Source organism: Limanda limanda, chromosome 16 (genome assembly GCF_963576545.1).
Source record: "Limanda limanda chromosome 16, fLimLim1.1, whole genome shotgun sequence".
NCBI classification, from domain to species: Eukaryota; Metazoa; Chordata; class Actinopteri; order Pleuronectiformes; family Pleuronectidae; genus Limanda; species Limanda limanda.
Window position 1 is genome coordinate 6,714,386 of NC_083651.1, and position 22,155 is coordinate 6,736,540.

The 22,155-nt window shown below is 39.1% G+C and overlaps 1 protein-coding gene across 1 annotated transcript in view; it reads left to right on the plus strand.

Annotated features, from left to right (window-relative positions):
• Positions 1–21,476, plus strand: part of abcb6b (ATP-binding cassette, sub-family B (MDR/TAP), member 6b) — a 29,751-nt gene extending 8,275 nt beyond the window's left edge. The window contains exons 11-19 of the mRNA XM_061089071.1: positions 20–83; positions 2,140–2,225; positions 2,849–2,906; positions 3,389–3,493; positions 9,700–9,874; positions 9,988–10,100; positions 11,762–11,856; positions 16,743–16,811; positions 21,359–21,476. Coding sequence (XP_060945054.1) covers positions 20–83; positions 2,140–2,225; positions 2,849–2,906; positions 3,389–3,493; positions 9,700–9,874; positions 9,988–10,100; positions 11,762–11,856; positions 16,743–16,811; positions 21,359–21,476 — 883 coding nt within the window. The remainder of the gene's footprint in view (positions 1–19; positions 84–2,139; positions 2,226–2,848; positions 2,907–3,388; positions 3,494–9,699; positions 9,875–9,987; positions 10,101–11,761; positions 11,857–16,742; positions 16,812–21,358) is intronic.
• The last annotated feature ends 679 nt before the right edge of the window (positions 21,477–22,155 follow it).

Here is a 22,155-nt window from a genome sequence, read left to right on the forward strand (position 1 = left end):
GCATTACATGTTTCTGCAGGTTGATTCAAAGTTCATTTGTTGACATGGAGAACATGTTGGCGCTGCTGTCGGAAAAGAAAGAGGTGAGTCACAAACTTGTCATTCTTACTGGACCGAGTTAGTGCAGAGAGCTAAGTTGGAGTTAATTAACTCAATATCAGAACCATCTTTCCTTCAATATATCTTTGTGTTTGCTTTGATATTAATACTCCCAAATCAGCTAGAATGAATATAATAAGATCAAGATATGTTGGTCATATGTTTAATGCCAGTGTACAAAATATATTTTAGAATAATAACAATTATAAAGGAAGATCAGATAATGTTAATAACATAATAAAAAGTTGTCACTGATGTCATTTAATCATTTATTTATTAGCATGAATAGTAACAAAATGCTATTGCTCAGGTGTAGCTGTGTGAATGTTTTTATTAACCGTGTAGGATAATAAATACAATACAAGCAAAATTTAAGATAAGCAAGAAAATATCCAATTAAATGTCGTAATTCAGCTAAAATCAGAAACGTTTTCAAAGTCACACGTCTGTGTGCATGGAAACAGAGAAACTCACATAGGCAGAGGTCAGCGGATTAGGAGGTCAACAAGTGTTTGTGTGACTTTGTGTGACTTTGTGTGTATTTGTGCGTGTACACAGTCTGCCTGTATGTGTGTGTGTGTTTGTGTGTGTGTGTGTGTGTGTGTGTGTGTGTGTGTGTGTGTGTGTGTGTGTGTGTGTGTGTGTGTGTGTGTGTGTGCGTTTCTGTGGGAAAAGGCGTCCTCTGCCTTCCTCACTAAAGGCTCCTACATTCACAGGCCCTTGATATGGTAAACAGCCACATGAATGTAAACAAAAGCATTAGAGCACCTTAAAAACACAGCAGCCTCTTTTCTTTTGCTTGGGAAGCTGCAGGCGCGGGGGGTCGGGGGAGTAGGGGAAGGTCAGGAAGAGAAATCATCAAACTTTTGTCCATGTGTTTCAAATTTATAAGAAATATCATGTTATAAATGGTATTAAAATTGCAGTTAGCAGATGTATGTGTCAACCATAGACTGTGAATAAAGATGGATGGAGACCGCGGTGTCAATGCCCCACGGATACATGCGTTAGACCAATCAAAAGCGTGATTAGGGTTAGTGTTAGGGTTAGGGTTTTTCATCACATCTCAGCTGCCAATCATGATGTTCCTCCCCATTTTTCTATCATCAAATTATAATCACAATTATTAGAAACATGAACACTACCTAAGATGACAGAAACCATATTTGAGAAAAATATATTTAATACCTGTTTGACTTTTTATCGAGCTCATGTCCAATCTGCTAACATGGAGGAGGCAGGGTTTATGGTGTCGACTATGGTGTCGACAACTTTATGTCCCCCAGTGACACAACTGTAATAATATAAATATGTCTTAATTACGGTGGCCCTGAGAGCTCAACGCACAGCGACTTAAGAAAACACATGCAAGTGGACAAAACACAAGCAAAGTAAGAAAACATCTTCATCAATTTCACAACACAACACAACATATTACAGACACGTGCTGCAAATACAGAAATGCGCACCAAATACAGAAAACGACAACGGAAGTGTTTCCAGAGGACACCTAAAAGTGATGGACGCATTTCTGTATTTGCAGCACGTGTCTGTTGTGTTGTGAATTGATGAAGATGTTTTCTTACTTGGCTTGTGTTTTGTCCTCTTGCATGTGTTTTTTTAAGTTGCAGTGCGTTGAGCTCTCAGGGCCACCGTGCTTAATAGTTTTCATTTGTGGCAAATACTAATAATACATAAAAATGTCCTTATATCTATAGAAGTAGATACATAACGTGTCAAAACAAATTATTATTATCTTATGACCTCACTCTGCTCTCCGGTTTCAACTTAATCAACTGAAAAAAAAATCTTTCTCACCAAATCAGCAAATGGGCACAAGCTTTCTGTTAGTCGTTGTATATGTTCAAACTTTCCGTCATTCTGTGTGAGCTGTCTTGTCTCCAAAATTTAGAATGAGCGACCAGGCAAAGCTTTGGCGCCAACATGACAGAAACAAAAGTGTTTGAGCTAATTTCTTCTTCTGCTTGAATTGAGACTGATTTGCATTAAATATCTTCCTCCTCCTCTTCCTCCTCCCAGGTTCTGGATGCGGAGGATGCACAGGACTTGCAGCTCACAGCAGGTCAGGTGGAGTTTGACAGAGTCTGTTTCAACTACGTACCTGGGTGTGTAGCCAACAACGAATCTGTCTATAGCCCAGATCCATCTTTCTATAACAGACATGACTCGATTGTACATATAGAAATAGCTTGATGCTGATGAAGCATCACTGGATGGTACAACATCTGTCTGTTTGTTTTTAATTTGTTTTTTACTGTCATTTTACATGTTCAGTAACAATGACACATATGAAATACTCATGGGTATTCTAGGGTATTTTATTTATAAGGATGAGAAGCAGCAGTTGAATTCTGTATTTAGAAGAAGCTCAGCTGGTCATGGTCACCTGCTGTCTGCAGGATGACTGACAAACACATTGACTTTTATTAATTAGGACTCTCGGCTGACCTCCTGTGTGCACTGGCCTTTATTTCACAGTGGAAGACGAACAAAGACAAGAAGAGAAGAGCTGCCTTCTCTTCGCAACTATGATTGTATTATGATTGTATGATGGTATCATAACCATAGCTGCCGTTTTTACTCTGAACCTCAAAGAATAACATTTATATCTGTAATGTTTTTGCTCCGTCTTGACCTTTCTCTAATCCACAAAATTAGAGTTTAAATAAATTTAGTTTGGATCCTGACTGTCGCTCTTTTCCACATGTGTGTGTTTGTGTGTGTGCAGCATGGAGGTTCTCAGACATGTGACCTTCACGGTGGAGGCGGGGCAGACGGTCGCCCTGGTACGTTATCTTCTCTGCTTCTTTAGTGGTCTTTAACAGGCCACTTCCACCAAGGCATCACGTTTTTCTGTTTGTGTCTCTGGTGGTGTCTTTTTTTGGTTTTATTTGCTACATTTTTAAACCTCTGCCTTTGGAAATTGCTCAAATTAATCTAAATTTTTTCATTGCAGCTACTGTTTAACGAAGCAATGTGTGCTTGCATTTTATCAGCCTGTTGTGTGTTTATGATAACTATACACACTTTATTATTATAACTTCAAAAAAAATAATTAAATTCTAAAGTATAAACTGTCAGTAAATGGACAAGTAAAGTACTTCACCACAGTATTTAAGTAAATGCCCTCTGTGAATTATCATGGAACCAAATTGATCCAGTCATTTAAATTCAATAGAAATGTTGCAGACTGCCACATGTTGTAGACACCAAACAAAAGTTTAGGTGTCTTGTGCAGTAACGTGTGTGTGTGTGTGTGTGTTTGCAGGTTGGTCCATCTGGATCAGGGAAAAGCTCCATCCTACGTCTCTTGTTCAGATTCTATGACCCTCAGAGTGGCTGCATCCGCATAGACGGGCAGGACATCTCCAAGGTACCTACTCACACACAAACTCACACAAACACACACACACACACAGTTCGTTGCATTGACTGTTTATAAAGATGGATCACAGATCGCTCCCGAATCGATCGCCACCTGAATTGTGGCTGCAGTATAGATCCTAAGCCCTGCTTCCATGTTAGCAGATGGGACATGGACAAAACTAAAAAGTCAAAACCCATTTTTTCTCAAATATGGTTTCAGTCATTTTAAATAGTTCTTATCACACTGATGTTTGTTCTGATCAGTTTGATCAGTTATTTGAATATATAAAAAGCTTGTTTATTGACGCTACCTCCGATCCACACTGCTCAGACTCATGGCTTCAAATCCGCAAGATGGTAACGTTCATATCAGGATGTTTTAGCTTAATTTCTGGGAAGTGGGAGAAAGTGGAGACCCATCTTTATTTACAGTCTAAGTTTTTAACAGAGGTATCAACAAATGTGCTTATTTCCCTCTTCTTGATTTCTGGTCGGATTTCTATCTACTGTTTCCAGGTTTAGCCTTGCGCACTTTGACTTGCACTTTCCCTGTGTTTCCACTCTATCTCTCTCTCTCTCTCTCTCTCTCAGTCACACACTTACACACACTTACACACACACACAAAGCTGGACTAAGTGTGTGAGCCACAGTCACACTGTGAATAAATCATAGTAAAAGGTTCCTAAATAATGTAGCAACGAGTCCAGACACTACGTGTGTGTGTGTGTGTGTGTGTGTGTATAGAGCCCATTTATTGTCGCTGTGGTTGAAGTATCTCTGTTATGATTTGCCAAAAGTCCCAATAAAATCCAAACTGTACAAACACTCTCTCTCTCACACACACACACACACACACACACACACACACACACACACACACACACACATGTACACGTGTTTTCATACCACAAACATACTTGCTGGGATGAAGAGGCTGGTGATGATTATGAGGACGTCGTTTGTAATTACACAGCAGGAGGAACGTTTAATCAACGCACACATATGCTCATGAGGAATTCTCTTAAAGTTGAATCAGACTCTTTATCAAACAGGGTTTTTATTTACAGAGGAGGAAGAGAAAGAAGTGGAAAAACTCCTCCTCTTACTCTGCTGAATCATTCTGTTGTTGTGAAGCATCACAATTAAATTCCCCCAAAAAACATGAACGGCCCAACCCACATGAGGAAATATTCCAACATAACATGTAAATTACAGAGAGGAAAAAGGAGAAAATGACATAAAATAAAGAAAACTAAATGTTTAAAATTATGAATTATTAAAAATGACCTTTGACTAGCAGGTGGCCGTTAAGTTTCACCTCTTTAACGAAGCGACTGTGAGGAGGATGTTGAACTCTGAGTATCATGCCAGCAGGTTTCTTTACACATCTGTTTCACACATTGCCTGTTGTCACTCCATAAAAATCCTTGTTGTACTCTGTAAATACTTTTTTCAACATGTCACGATCAAAGCACTCGTCGGCCATTTCTACTCCATAAAACTGCGTCCTTCTTAGCCAGTACTTCAGTCTTATAGTTGTATTAACTATGCTCATGTGGTTAAAACAGAATCTGTGTGGTATGTATTTGATTCCAATGAGTGTTGTCAAGACACAAACATTTAGTTTTGATATCCAAGAAAACAATACAGTACTCGACACTGAAACGGGAATTCTACAGAAATAGAATGTCCACAAGAGTTAATCACATTTTCCAATGTGACATACACTTTTTGAATCAAAGGAACTGTCAGGAAAAGTATCAGTCTCAGTATATCTGTGCAACAGTAGCGGTTCAATTCAAATTCAAAACAACTTTATTTGTCCCCAGAGGGCAATTCAAAGAGTCACTGGATGCAAAATCTTTAGATGAGATTTGATTTGACTTGATTGTCTTTGTACAAGTACAACGCAAATTAATTGCTGTTAGTACCTGACCAGAAGTGTAAAGATCATTAGTTATTATTTACAGATAAAGAAATAGTTCAACATTTCTCTGTAAATATAAAGCTAGAGCTTGCACGCAATTCGTTCAGTTTAGCATGGAAACTGCAAGCTGGTACAGACAGCTAGCCTGGCTCTGGACTAGCTGTAGCATCCTCACTTCTTTTGCATTTCTATTTGTGTTTCGATTGAACAAAATAACGTGATAATTGCTATAAAATCTAAGTGGGTTTGGACAAAATCATCAGTCCTGGAATGAGCTGCTTCGCCATAACGTCCTGTTTCTAACTAAGAAAAGGTTGCCTCCTTCATATCTCTTTTTCTGCTTGTTGAGTTAAAATCACATGGTTACCCCTCATACAACAGATTTCAAACCGAGACATGCAGAGATTTACCTTTATCGGTTTGAAGTAAATTAATTTCATCAGCACGGATAATTCTTGTTCTTTGGATCATGTTAGTTTTGCTGCAAACTTGCGCAACACAGTGAACACAGCTCAGGCCCTCAGACCTCGGGAGTGGTCTGTCCTGTGCCATTCTGTTTGTATCGGCATGTGGCTGCCACATGTGATGCAGCTCTGACGTGTCCAGTCATGCTGACCCCAACGCTGAAGGCCAGTTACTGAATGACTCATCTGTTTGTGTTTTTCTTTAGGTGCCAGTCAGGTTTACTTTTTTTGATTTTAGGTGATAAAATGTCTGCTAAGCTGGTTTCAACATGTTGGCACTGCTCATAACTACCCGTGCTTTCCTGTTATTCTATGACACACCTTCCTGTTGGTCAGCTGAGTAATCAGGCAATCAACTATTTATGAAGCTTTATAAGCTGAATCATTAGGACTTGGGAACACAAGGGCACAGAATATAGAGCCAACCTGTTAAATTAATAGTTGTATAGACAAATATTTGTTTTCTTGCAGAGAGGTAACTAAGAACACAAAGGCTGGAAATATCCTGTCTGGCTATGTCCATGAGTAACATAATAACAGCACCTTCGATGACGTGTTATGTGAACGGCATAAGTGTAAAATTTCCGTTACAAGTCATGATTGCTAAGGGTTGGAATAGACTGGATGTTAATACGCATACACAACATGGTCGCTTTGTGTAGCTTGCATTCACTTGGGACTTCTGTTGTGGTTGAAGTTCATCAATCTAATTGTATCGGCTGTGGCTGAGGGGTAGAGTGGTAGTCCTCCAACCTGAAGTTCGGTAGTTCGATCCCCAGTCTGACCCATCTGCATGCCGAAGTGTCCTTGGGCAAGATGCTGAACCCTGGATGACCCCCCATAGAATAACAAAATGCTGCGAATAGATGCACTGTATGAATGTGTGTGTGTGAATGGGTGAATGTAAAACTGTACTGTACAGCACTTTGAGTGGTCATCAAGACTAGAAAAGCGCTATCTAAATACAAAACCATTAACCATATTTGTATAGCCCATATTCACAAATCACAATTTGTCTCAAAGATCTTAACAGGGTGCATCATCCTCTGTTCTTAACCCTCAACAAGAGTAAAACTACTAGGATGGACACACTGCAGAAGATGTCATGTGTAGCTGAATTAACTACAATAACAGAATAACTATTTATGTTACATTGATTAGAAGGAACAGCTGATACAAGATGTTATCTAACACTTATGACAAATAGATGTAATAGAGACTTGATATTTTAGTTTCTCTATAAACCTTATTATAAATAAATTAAAATACAAATACAAATACAAAAGCTGATACCCGATGTCTCTGCTGGAAATATATGTGATGGGTAAAAAAAATACTACATATTTCCCTGCTTCCTAACGTTAGTCTTTGTCGTGTTGTTTTTAAAGAATAAGCATGATATTCATCTGACCTCATATTTGATACCTTTTTATAAAAGTTTTCTTTTTGAAACTTTTAATCGTCTGGTAAGATTGTGGTCTTGGTCAGTATTAAAAGAGTCAACACAAGCACATGACAGACCATAATTTGTCATGATCCTCATTTTGTTGTGGTCATTATGTTGTGTTGGAACTCAGTGCAGAACCGTCCAGCCGACCTCCTCTCTATGAGTAACTGTTTTTACTGCTGAACATATTTGGCAAAGCAGCTGATAAAAAACATATTTTGTTGAAAGGAGGGTTGAAGAAATAAATTCTACATCATCTCACAGATTTACTTTAATAACGGTCATTATCTCATGTGAGTGAGGACAGCTGCCTCACACTCACATTTCCTCTTTTGATGTCATGTTTCAATGATAAACATTAAAAGCCTTTCTCTTTTTTTTTGGTTTTCCCCTTTTGTTTTTTTTTCTTCTACATCTGTGTCTTTCTCCTTTTATAACACTCTGTGCTACAGGTCAGCCTCTATCAGAAACAGATGTGACGTTGTTTTAGAGTGGAAGAAATGACAAAAGTGAGCAGCAAAGATCAAATTAGGGGAAAGTGAGTGATTACTAGCCAAGACCGAGCTGGTGCAGGAAATGGAATTTGTATTGTGGCTGCCGAGGAAAGCTTTCCACAGGAAAGACTCAAAAGTTCTGCAAACTGACCTGAGAGTCGAGGAAAACAGGAAATTATATCTGGATGAGAAGGAGCAGGGAACAGGGGAAACACATCACAATAATTTCACTCGTTTGGACACATGCAGCATATTGATGTCAACATGATCTGACTCATCTGCTCTTAACATTAGAATGAGGTTAAATCCCACAGTGTGTGATGGTTTTTCATATCATCTTGTGCCTTCTAGTCAAATGTTAAACATTTCAATCATCGTTGATCCTGATGATGTGACGATGGACACAGACAGAAGAAGTCCTTTGCAGCAACTGAGGAGAAAATACAAAACAGTTCCTGGTGTGATTCACTAGAACACGGTTAAATCTTAAAAGCTGGACGGACACATAGAGGACGCATTCCTCCTCCACGGCTATATGTATTAGGACAAGATACATAAACAACAGAATGGTTCATAGAAATGTTCTGCAAACTGTTTACATTAATCACAGGGAAGATATAAATCCAATGATATAGTTGAAAGGAATATTTGTTACCGTATAGTACTTATTTGGATTGACCAAATCCAGATCTACATCCAGATCCACACCAAATTTCACCTGTACATCGATATCAGCTCCCTACAGATGTCTGCTTTTATAAAATTATTTACTTTATGAGTTCTTCCTTGGCCCATAACCACCCCTGCACCAAGTTCCAAGTTTTTGTGCGACAGTCAGACAAATAGGAATGAAAACATAATCCCGTCGTCTCCACTTCTTCACACTATCCCAAATTAAAGTCAGAATGTCCTGAATAAAATGCTGCCATCTTGTACATTAGGACCCAAAGTCTTTGCAGTAGCGATCAGGGAATGGAGCCGCTTCTTAGAAACATTGAACAAAACACGCGTGATAAGAGCTAGCTAAAATGATATTTGGTATATCTAACATAGAGGAGACAGTGTTTATTGCCCTACTGCAGTCAGACACTTTTGGATGAAAAAAAAATGTCTTGAGATTTGAGCTCTCTCTGCTCTTGGAACAAACCCCAACTTATTACATTTTACCCATCCCGAGTTTCAATTAAAGTTGTCAATTGTATGAAAGATAAAGGAAAAACAAAATTGTGTGCATTAAAGCCTCAGAGAGAGCACAGAAATTACTTTAAGACATGTGTACTATCTGTGACCTGGAGCAGCATGCATTATATAGTGTAGGATGAATTTAGTCATGCAACATTTATGTAGATGTATGCTTAGTGTGTGTGTGTGTGTGTGTGTGTGTGTGTGTGTGTGTGTGTGCGTGTGTGTGTGTGTGAGAGGGAGACGGAGAGATGTTGAAAAATAAGGAAAAACCAAGAGAGATTCAAATTTGTAGAAATGGAATTTCAGTGAACCTTATCCCATAATTTAAGAAATTCCTTCAAACTTTTCGTAAGATTTTGACCAAAAACCTGGTTTGTAAGGACACAGTGGCTTTGACCTTTGACCAATTAATTCTAATCAGTTCGTGTGTTATTCCAAATGACAACTTACACCAAAATAAAAAGGATATCCTGGAGGTGTTCCTGAGATTTCATGTTCTCAAGAAAGAGACGAAAACATAAAGACTCCGGCCACTGAATGTCGGCACTAACGCCTAAAAAGATAGAGTTTAAATGCATACATCTCTCCAATCCACATACAAATTAAGGATTAGCAGAAGGCTAATGAGCTACTTGTTTCAGGACTAGTGTAATGTTACAATAACTCTCTTCCTCATTTTCATTGCTGTGTCTCAGGTGCACCTGTCTTCTCTAAGGTCGTTTATTGGCGTGGTTCCCCAGGATACGGTTCTGTTCAATGACACCATCGGCAACAACATCCGCTACAGCCGAATTACAGCCACCGACCACGAGGTGGAGGGAGCTGCCATGGCTGCTGACATACACACCAGAATACTGGAGCTACCTCAGGGTCAGGCCACGGTGTGTTTGTGGTGTGTTTAAATGCTAATTGTAAAAATGTACCTGTTTTTGCTGAGTTGTGTTGTGTTTGCCAATTCACGTTGTTTTGGGGTGCTGTGCTAGGCTATGACACGGAGGTGGGCGAGCGAGGGCTGAAGCTCAGTGGTGGGGAGAAGCAAAGAGTGGCGATTGCTCGAACCATCCTGAAGGAGCCTCAGATCATTCTGCTGGATGAGGTAAGGGGGCAACATACACAAAATAAGTCACTTCAAATATAGGATTTTCAACAGCTTCTTAAAGAAGATGTGAACGGTCAAAAAGTATTTCCATTCATTTCCAGGTCAATGTCCATTATTCCTGACAAACTTAATTTTTTCCCAATGAAAGAGAACTTGGCAGCACTTGCACCTGGTTAAATCGACAGTATTTAAAGATGGACGTAGACTCTGGCTACAGAAGGTGAAGCCAATGTTGAAGTGACTAAAACTTGTATTCTCCATTTACGACCTGCAGAGGGCGACTACACTAAATGTTTCTATAGAAGTTAATGAGAAAATTACTCTACTTCTCACTTTATAACGTCAGTCAACATTTTCCTCAGGAGTTTATGTCTCAATCTCTAGTTTCAAGTCTTCTTCAATACAGTTGATTAGTGATGTGTCGTTAGGGAACGATTCGTTCATTTTGAACGAATCCTTTTAAGGATTCGGGAGTAACGAGTCCTCTCAAAGAGAGATTCGTTAATTTTCTCGTGGACGCGCATCGGCAGGTCACGTGAAAAAGGATCCAAAGACTCGTGTCGGGCAGATGAACGAATCATTGATCCGAAGACACGGTCGGGAGGTGAACGATTCGTTCATCTGCCCGGTACGAGTATTTGGATAATTTTTTCAGGTGACCTGCATAGGCTCTGAAGAGGAAACAGAAAGGATTTGTTTACATCGTTCACTTGCGTGACTACTTTTAGTAAGACGTGAATGATATTTGTTCACAAGTAATAATTACAGGTTTCGTTATTTTAACTTTTTTGTACTTTACTTACAGTTCAGTGCAGCGTAATTGTTTGCCGTGATAATTAAAAGTTAGTGTGATAATAAATGACCATTTCAAATCATCCAAACTGTCATGATACATTATTTTAATGCAGGAATTTCATGCAGGAATTTCTTCCCCCCCCCCCCGTTGAAATGAACGAATGACTCGAAAAAAGATTCGTTCAATTTACTGAACGAGATTCAAAGAACCGAGTCGGTAGAATGATCCAAACTTCCCATCATTACAGCTGATGTTTATTTAGTAAATTATGATCCATTTAAAGTCAAATCACTGTGTGATTGACAGCTAGCAGCGTCCAATGGGTGCAGGTGCCAGGTGTAGGTTGGCGTGCAGGCCTCACCCCGTTTTTTAAAATATGGTTACTTCTGGTCTTAGAAAAAACATGATTGCTCCAGACAAAATGACCAACTCAAAGTTTCAAACCAGTGGCTGAGGTCACAGTGGGTCGTTAACTTCCCTGTTCAAGATATTTTCGATAATAAAAGTCACACAGCCGAGAAACTTATTCAAGTGTCCATGTAAAGTCCTCTGTACATCTCAGCCTGATTTCAATTATAAACATCTCCGACCATGTCTGGCTGTAACTGCCGTCTTCACCACTGCGTCATTAAAATAGTATTGTGCCCAGTTTTAGCCATTTAAGCTTTCTTCACCAAGGAAATTCTTTAAGTGCTAGATCTTCTTTTGTTTTACAAAATAACTAATTATGAGACACCCAAAACATCAAAGACATAAAGCAGTCGTGAATTCACACATTTTATCGGTTAATTGCGTTGCTGTTCTTTTCTTGTGGTGTCTCCTACAACAACAGTGATTCATTTTACTCTGTTTGGTCCATTAGGCCACTTCTTCACTGGACACCCAAACTGAGAGGAACATCCAGGCTTCACTGGCCAAGGTCTGCACCACCAGGACGACTATAGTGGTCGCACACAGGTGACATTACATGATATAAAGATGTGTCTCATAAGGAAGACAACCTCCTGCTTTCTGTATTTATGACCCTTAAACTTCTTTATAGGTTTCCTTTTTTTTAATTGAGCAGTTACTTTTTGACTATCATTGAATTCTCTAATGGGACAGAAAAGCTGTTTTCACTCTGGAGAATTTCAGCAAAATTGGGTCCAGATAGTTTCTTTAGTTTGTTCGTCACATATGAAGAACTCAGCAGGATGTTGTCCTCGGCAGACTTGTTCACAACAACAGGAAAACATCTGGAACGTTCAGGCGAGTGGAGGAGCCTTTTTTTGAATTCTCACAAACAGTCCTTTCAGGAAAATGTCTGGACTTCTGTGCTTGTCTGGAATCACCTAAAGTTAGTAACATGAAAATGTAGCTCAGCTTTTGCTTGTAGTTGTTCCAGTGTTGCGACATGTCCAACTTGATTTTGCCTCAGTTTTTTTTTTTTTTTTAAATGGCCCACAGAGCTGCTGACGAGGTGGCCAAGGATCAGATTTGACAAAAAGGCGACAGTAAACAAGGCCACAGGATCTGTAGATGTATTTGCATCGAATTCAGGAACTCAGCTTTGCTCAAAGGACTTTTAGGATGTTGCAATATTTCCAACAAGAGCTATCTATGGATCTTTGCAGCAATCATGATTGTATTGCAATGCCAATTTAAATCTTAGTATAATGAAGTGAGGATGTTGTGATCTGTGGTCTGATGAATATTGAGCTCAACCTTATTGAACTGATCAGAACTGATAAATGAAGGTAACTAGGGAAGTATGTTATATTGTGTTCATAGTCATTGGACAAGCACATTGTACACTGTGGAACTGGCCATAGGTTTCTATCTCTTGTTCTAAAAAATGTCAACGGTCTGTTACAATGTGGTAACAGCCATGATAATACAGGGCATGAACTGAGAAGGAAAACCAAATGTGAATAGAGAAGATGAAAGGAAAAGTGGGACGTGGTGAAAGAAAAACAGGATTAGAGCGCACACAAAGAGAAGGATGGAGAGATTAAAGGGAAAGCTGATTGGAGGATATGAGGTGACGCGTGATGACAGGTCAACAAAAGTAAAAGAAACAGATGTCTGCTCGTTCATCAGTCAGAGTGATTTTGAAAAAAGACTTGAAAGGCTCTGACAATCGCAGACACTAAACTACATCAGGAGTGAAGCAGCCTGTGGAGCTGATTCCTGCATCACTGCACGGACCCAGTTTTCATCACTTACTCCACACAATGGATCATTTTTATCTTGTTCTGTGACTGACATTACTAAACCATGGTCTCTATTACTGAACCAGGTGGACTCATTTGATCAACTGGTCAAGAGCAAAAGGTTAAATTTTAAAAGAATGACTGACAAAACAAAAACAACCGAAACAAAGGTTTAACTTAACTTTTATCTGAACAAGTTAAACACTGTGACAAACATTCTGTGATGGTGTTAAAAATAGTGTTGATTTGATTTTGCCACGATTTTATTTCTGTCCCAGCAACATGTGCTATAGGCATAAGTAATTCATAATTCATTAATAATGTGCCTACGTTCGATTTGATGAGCACAGAGACGCCCAAAAGGTGGCCTAGGATCTAATTTGGCAAAAGGCTACAATAAACAAGGTCTGTAAATGTTGTAGCAGCTATGGGTTCAGTTATATATTTGTATTTATTTATTATTAAAGCTCACAATGTGCTCACTCTAAGATTTGATTGTCTGACGTGACCTAACTGCTGACACTGCACGTTGCATTGGCTCCTCCGGACCAGTTTCGGACTGGTGTCTTCTTCACAACAATGCTAACCATGTGGAAACGGGCTGCATTGGTCATATATGTCTTAGACACAGTTAGATTGTAAAGACGTGGGGCCATTTGGTTTATCTGTTTTGCAGAAAGGAAGAAAACTAAATTTGAAGCTACCATATTGTAAATTGCTCTCTGGCTACAGTCTGATTACAGTAATAACCACTTTATCTCCTCCTTTCTCTTTCTTGCTGTGCAGCTGCTTCCAGCCATAAACTACTATACATTTACTACTGTTGTGTTCTGCTATTTCATGCTGACGCAGTGAGTACTGATAAAACTGATTTTGGAAGAATCTACTCATTGTATTCCCAAAATTAGGCTCAAATTGCAGAGTGCATGTCTGATTTAAGTCTCGGTTACCAATTTAAGTCTAATTACATCGTCGTACCCTCCCATATACAATTCCACTTCCAGTTTCAAAACCTGATCGTATTGAAAACCATTTTCACACATTTTGAAGCATTAGCCAATAATTGTAAGAGTCCTCCACCTAATAGTTAAAGGAACATTCTTCCCTCAGACACGCTGAAAGAACAAACATGTTTTTACACCTGTATGGAAACTCTGAGCCACACATACAAACACTGGTTACAGATGTTGACTGGGACTCGTCATCTGTGACTCAGATATACATCTCAGCAAAAATTGTGGCACAAACACTTTAAATGTCTCCATCTCCTTTAACATTGAAGTTACTGAAAATTTAAGTAATTTATTTAGATATTTGAGTATCTGTAACCAACATCCGTATTTTGATCGACCTAACTTTCTTGTTACTTTGACATTATCACACAAATGTGTCAGAGGAAAAAAAATTTAATTTGTATTTACTAAATCTGTTAACACTGGCATCAAATATATGAGTTTACAATTCGTCCCAAACACACTAAATGATTTAGTTGATGAATTTTTGCTGTGATTATAATTACATTCCTTCTCTACTTAACTGTTTGTTGTACAGCGTAAGTCTCTCTCCTCCATGTTGATTATATGTTGACCGAGAGTCTTTGATCCAGCAGCTTCTTAATCTTTCAATAGCAGCAGCAGATGGAGTCTGGATCAGATCTGTTTTTATTGACGGACTCAGGCCTTAAATGAAATTAAAACACACACAAACACAGCAGGCAGGTCATGACTCACTTATTGGATGGATTTTTCACCAGCTCCTGAACATGGCATCAAGCTCACTGTGTCATGTACGGTTTGTGTAAAAACCTGACATCACAATGATGCGGAATTAGATACACTATTGGGAAGACTTATGTGTTTTAACTTAGCAGAACTTTTACATCACGAAAAACCTTTAAAGCACACAAGAGGAAAGAAACACTGAAAGAACATAATTTGTCTCCTTTAAAATTAAATTAATTCCCCTGAAATTCTATTATCGCCAAAATGCAAACGTTCAGACCTGAGGGAAGAATGTTGACAAAACTAGAAACAGTTTGTAGTTTTAAAAACGTCAGCAGATTCTTCCACTGCACTGACCATAGGTTAGAAATCTTCGTAAAACAAATAATTTTCCTTTTACAAAACCTAAACTCAGGACATGAACTATACCTTCAATAAAATATCTGCATTTAAACACACTGGATGTTTTTTTCTTGCTCTAAAGCCTGAATGAGAGGAGAAAAAAACAAGATTGACATCTGCGTTCTCTGGAGAGAGATATTTCTACCTGTGACCGAGGCTTTCTATCAAATATTGAGCAGGCGGACGTCCAGAGATGGTCTCGATGACATTAAAGCAGAGTGGCGGCTCTGCTGAAGCTTTAAAGTGGCATTCAGCAGTTTTTGCAGAGGCCTATTTTTTTTTTTGTTGAGGGGTTCTTCATATGAGCGTAATATCAACTGGGGACCATGCAATGTGCTCCCTCCAGTTTTCAAAAATACTATTTTTAGATTCTAAGATGTCATATTCGTACATTTATCATCGAGAAGATTAAGCATCTGTGGAAAACTTTCCTCGGTGCACATGGGAAATAATTTTCTTGGTAACAGGGCAAAGTTGCGTCCGTCCCTGAGAACCATTCAGATCGCTGAGTGTGGCTTTAATCAGACTCTCATCAGAGCAAGGTTATAAATATTAACTTTAATAATTTACAGAGAGGTTCATTCAGAGTTCTCCAGCCCTGAGCGATGTCCTCAGCTGTGTGAGTGTGATGGTATGTTCCTGTGAGTGGTTACTGAGGAGTGACTGTGTATTTTACCTTTATAGGGCATCTGCGTATATTTAACATCTAACCACACATTGGGACTAACTGCTCTTACTTTCTTTAGATGTGTTCCTCTTTTCCCATTTCAGAATTTCCTCATCCCTCTCCTCCCAACCTATGGCACCTATGGAATTTCTCGAGAAATTTTCAAAGCACTGTAAAGAAGCAGACTGTAAAAAAGTTTTTAACGTTAACTTTGGTGACATTTTACTTGTGTTAAAAGAATATTTCTGAATTTACTTGTCTGTAATAAAATGTCATCGTTTGAGGCTGCAATCTCAGAACTTGGGAGCATTGCTTATATATATAAATGTTTAGCTCCTTCACTGCGATATGTATCTTTGGCAAGTTGTCAACAAATTAAAAAGCATAACATTCTTTTTATGCTTTAATACTTTATATTGAGCTGAATTGCCAAGCTTTTATTTTGAAGAGTTGTGAACTCTGTGTTGAAGATTGTGTCAATGGCTTAACAGATTCTGGAACACCTGAAAAATAACAGTGGTTAAGCAAATCATTCAAACTTTCATGTAAACCACACATGTAAACAGTAGAAAAGCAATCAAGTTTTTTGTTTTTTTAAACATTGACTGGAAAATCTTCAGTGCAGGTAAACCAGGTTGAATGAACACAAAGTTTCCTAACTTCACTCCGCACACAACATCCAGCACACAAACAAAAAAAGTGGCAGTATATTGTAGAAGGGTTTGAGGACGACTCACCAATGACAAGGAATGCTGCCATGACATTGAAATTAGGAAAACAGGTTAGAAGTATGTGAACTACATTTACAGGAGACAACGTTGTAGCAACATGCAACGAGTAACATTGATTGTGACGTTGCAGGTTATCCACCATCGTCAGAGCAGACCAGATCCTGGTGGTACACAATGGACACGTAGCAGAAAGAGGAAGGTAAGGATGTTTTTTTCCTCCTCCATCCCGTGTGTGTGTGTGAGAGAGAGAGAGAGAGAGAAACACCTAAATGTTGTTGTGTGTCCTAAGTGCTTGCAAATTTGTTATCGGTAGATCAAAACCTCAGATTGTGTTTTAGTGTGTGACCCTTAAACCTTGTGGTATCCATCTCAGGCCCAGAGGCTGATTGACCATCACACACACACACAGTGGAGCTGTCACTTAACTGCTGATGCATAAGATCTTTTGATATAGGAGCTGGTTACGAAGACTTCCTTTCTCACACACTGTTTCACAGACACACAAAGGATGACAGCGCGGTATCAGAACACACCTAGGAGATGAGGTGGTCACATATGGAGCAGTACAAACACATGCATGCTGGCGTTAAACCACCACTCGCAGCAGAGCACAATTTAACCCTGCAGGCAGGTGAAAGGCAAACCATCCGAAAACCATTCATCTTCTGATTGACACTGTGATGTAAACACAGGACAGGCCCATTTAACCTCCGGTGTCAGAATACACTCAGTTTGTGCCTCAAAGTGTGGGGGTGCATTGTGAGACAAAGCCAGGAGGAGGCTTCATCCTGTCCTCTGGGTTTACCTTCAGTCTTACATGGACCATCCAATCTGAGCCGGCTAATTCTGAAAAACCCTCTTTATGGATGAAAGCAACACGCATCCAAAAAATATGTTTATAAATAGTTCTTACAAAGATACACCTGAAAAATATATATATTCTTTTTTGTCCACTTTTGGGAAGCAAACAACAACTACTGTCTTCGATAGATCACATCCCTTCAGAGTATTAAACCTTTAATCTGTGGCTCACCTGAACTGTGGCTGCTTTCAGACATGAGCTGAACCCCGGATATTCTCCTGAAATCTTGGGGAGGGGCTTTAAGTAAGAACGCAAATGTCCGAGCCGTTGTTCTTCACATTTTCTGGAAATATTCCTGTCAGCCCCCAAGTAAAATGTGGGGGAAATGCCATAGCAGAGTTAATACATCATGTCCTGCCTCCTGCTGCTCTACCCAGGCTCACTGTGAATTAGTCGGACCCGGACAATCTCCTGCTGCTTTTTTATCTGTGGAAAAACAAACTCCAGAAAATGTCGAGACCCAATTTAATTTTGGAGTTTTTCATTTGGAGTTCATTTATGAAATTGGTTTGATTTCAGTCAAGCCAAACCTTATTTACCTTTTGCCACTTTTATATATCCCTATGTTCGTCATTCGGAAACTTAACAAGTAGCATATTCCATGAGAGGAGAAATTAAAAAATGAAATAAAAATTCTGTTATTAAGTCTTCTCACAAGAATGTTTCTGCTTTAGTGTGAAAGTATTTTTAGTCATGGGTTTACGTACTTTTCTCTCGTTCCTCTTTTTATGCTCTCCGATTGATCACTTGACTTATCTCCACTTCTTCCCTCGCTTTTTTTCTATCATCCCATCTCTGCATTTCCATCACTTTCTCCTTCCTGAACTTGTTCTTTTTATTTAATTTCGGACCCTCTCTTTCTATCTCTCTCTCTCCATCTTGCAGTCCAGACGGTCACAGACTTGTGGTTTTATTAATTCATAGTAAAGTTGGTTAAAGTCTCCAAGAAGATTTTAAACAGCTAAACTTTGTTCTTAACGCAGCTCTGGTGTCACAAGACATTATGAGTGACCCACGTCCTCTTCCGCCTGCTCCACATTTCCTTCTCTCTGTCAATTAGCAGAATTACTCAAAAACTCCTTTCCAAGTATGTGGAATGGAAGGATTAGATTTTGGAGTGGATCCAGGATCTACAGTTTCTTTAAGGCCAATCAACACCGGCGTCAAAACTTATCCACAAAAACTTTCTTGACATCTTTGTCTGTTTTGAACGTTTATGGCTTTGCTTCATCCTGGGTTATTATATTCCTTTTTTTTTTTTTTTCATTTTTCAATCAATCAATCAAATTTTATTTGTATAGCCCATATTCACAAATCACAATTCGTCTCATAGGGCTTTAACATGAGTAAGGAAAAACAATTAAAAAACCTTTTAACAGGTAAAAATACGTAGAAACCTCAGAGAGATCCACATGTGAGGGATCCCTCTCCCAGGACGGACAGAAGTGCAATAGATGTCAAGTGTAGGGATTAATCGTGATTAAAGTTTTTAGCAGCATCGATGAGGGTAAACATTTTTGAAGGATAACTTCAATACTATATGTCAAGCAGTCCTGCTGCAATCATAGTCTCTGGTCAGCAGCCAGAAAGATCACGATCCAGCATCAGGATGGATCCACTATAGTCCAGTCATTGTCCACTGTCGCCAGCTAGGATCCATCATCAGCCGCCGCCTCGGTCGTGGTCCACCACCATCCAATGCCAACGCGACAAAGGATCCGCCATTCCCACTATAATCAGCCAGCATACAGAATCCACCAAACTGGGTCCACCATTGGACTCCGGGGAAGGGGTCAAGTTAGTAACATGAACTGATGAGATAAGAGTTACTTTGATGTGATAAGGATGGAGAAGAGGAAGGAGAAGCTGGAAAGAGAATCACTGTGTGTCATGTGTCATAAATTCCCTTTGCGTCTTAGCGTCATCAGGGGTTTTTGCCTTTTAATCAATGATACAATGATACAGGCCGAACTTGAGGCTACACTGAGGCTCAAGGTAAATCTGACTGGCTACTGGTTTGTATGGTAGTACAATGAAAAACATGTGGCCCACTAGTAGATCAGACATCAATACCTCTATGCCTTTTTAAACTAAACGCTTCCTATTTTCTGCCACACTAATTACCTCTTACTATAAGCTTTATCAAAAAGGAAGCTTTTAAGCCTACTCTTAAACAAACAGATCGTGTCAGCTTCCCAAACTGAAAGTGAGAGATTATTCCATAGGAGTGGGGCTTGGTGGCTGAAAGCTCTGGCTCCTACTCTACTTTTAGAGACTTTAGGGACGACAAGTAGGCCTGAGTTCTGGGATCGGAGTGCTCTAGTAGGTTGGTAAGGTACTAACATCTCTTTAAGGTAAAAAGGCGCCATATTATTAAGGGCCTTGAAGGTGAGGAGGAGAAGTTTAAACTTTATTCTTGATTTAACAGGAAGCCAGTGTAGCGATGCTAATACTGGAGAAATGTGCTCTCTTTTCTTGGTTCTCGTCAGGACACGTGCTGCGGCATTTTGGACCAGCTGCAGAGTCTTTAACGACTTGCTGCTGGAGCCTGATAATAATGAATTACAATAGTCCAGTCTCGATGTAACAAAGGCGTGGACTATTTTTTCTGCATCTTTTTGCGAAAGGACATGTCTGATTTTTGAGATATTACGCAAGTGGAAAAAGGCGGTCCTAGAAATTTGTTTTAAGTGACAATTAAAGGACAAATCAGGATTGAAGATCACTCCCAAGTTCCTGACTGTTTCATTGGAAGCAAGGGCAATGTCGTCTTGAGCAGCTATATCATTAGATAATGTTTCTCTAAGGTGTTTAGGGCCGAGTATTATTACCTCCGTTTTATCTGAGTTTAATAAGAGAAAATTGCGGGTCATCCAGGTTTTTATGTCCTTGAGACATGCTCGAAGTTTAGTTAATTGATTACTTTGATCAGGTTTTATTGACAAATATAACTGGGTGTCATCCGCATACCAGTGAAAATTGACCGAGTGTGTCCTGATAATGTTTCCTAGTGGAAGCATATATAATGAGAATAACATTGGGCCGAGCACAGAGCCCTGTGGAACACCATGGTTAACTTTGGTGCGCACAGATGACTCATCATTAATTTGTACGAATTGGGAGCAATCAGAAAAATAAGATTTAAACCAGTTTAGGGCGGTTCCATTACTGTTAATTAACTGTTTTAGTCTCTGTAATAAAATTTGATGGTCAATTGTGTGGAATGCTGCACTGAGATCTAACAGAACGAGGACAGACACAAGACCCTGATCTGAAGCTATTAGTAGGTCATTAGTGACTTTTGCCAGGGCTGTCTCTGTGCTGTGATTGGTTCTAAACCCAGACTGAAAGTCTTCATATATATTATTTTCCTGGAGAAACTCACACAGCTGATTGGCTACAACTTTTTCTAAGATTTTAGACAGGAAGGGGAGATTAGATATTGGCCTGTAATTTGCTAAAACCTCTGGGTCTAGGGACGGTTTTTTGAGTAGGGGTTTGATTACAGCTATTTTAAAAGACTGTGGTACATAACCTGACGATAATGACAGATTGATTGTATAAAGTAACAAACTATCTTTTAGGAGCAGAATTTCTTTAAGTAATTTTTGCCTCTGTCGCTTTACGTGCAGCTAGAGATTCACATTGACCAACTTTTCCACTAATTTAACATTGGTTCTTGGACCCATGGTGCAACTGGGAACCAAATTTGCAAGTTCCGAAATCAATATACACCTGTTCAAAATGCTGCGAAAGATCCAGATTCTGGTGCACTTAGCGGAGCAGAAAGCAATCCATGTGGAAGGAAAAAAAGCAATACTGTTTTTTTACTCTTTGTTGTCTTGTGTCATTCTTGTTTCCTCCTATTTTCTTCTTTCATCCAGACACGAGGAGCTGCTGCTCCAGGGAGGTCTGTATGCAGCCATGTGGATGAAACAGCAGAAAACTCTCAACGGACCAACAACAGAAACACACATCAACGATCAAGCTCAGGAAACTTGACGTAGACCTTGACTTTAAAACTTTTTTGATTCTGAACTCATCGCATACTTTTTTCATATCTAACATATTCTCGTGTATATGCACTACTGCATAAAATAAATATGAAGAAAGTGAAACTCTGCAGCTGGTTATTAAATTACCAAAATTCACTGTGTCTAAGAAGCAGTAGGAACAGTTAACAAAAATAACAATTTTTATTATAAATAATTACACTTAATTTCAACTCCCCAAAATTTACAGTTTTTTTAATATTCATCAATCTCTACTTTTATTAAATTTGAGTAAGACTGGAATTTTTCAGTATGAGGAATCATAGACTTTATTTATGGTTGACGATGCTTCTCACCTTCTCCCACTGAGAAAATTAAGCCAAAATATGAAACAATTTACAAGGATCTCAGTATACTACAGGAACGTAACAAAAGTGATACATTTTAAAGTTAGATCGAAGTGTGGATGTAGCCTGAGACCTCGTCCTTGAAAGTAGCCACCATCGAAGAGAACAAGCTGCAAGAAATGGGAATGTTTGCTCCATGACATCATGGTGGCAAAGCTGTAATGGACAATGGTGAGAACTTAGTGAAATGTCAAGGTGAAAGTTTCCTCTGCAGTAGAAGAAGCAGCAGTGGACACATGATTCCACCTGAGTCAATCAAAACCGAGGCGATTGTGTTACTGG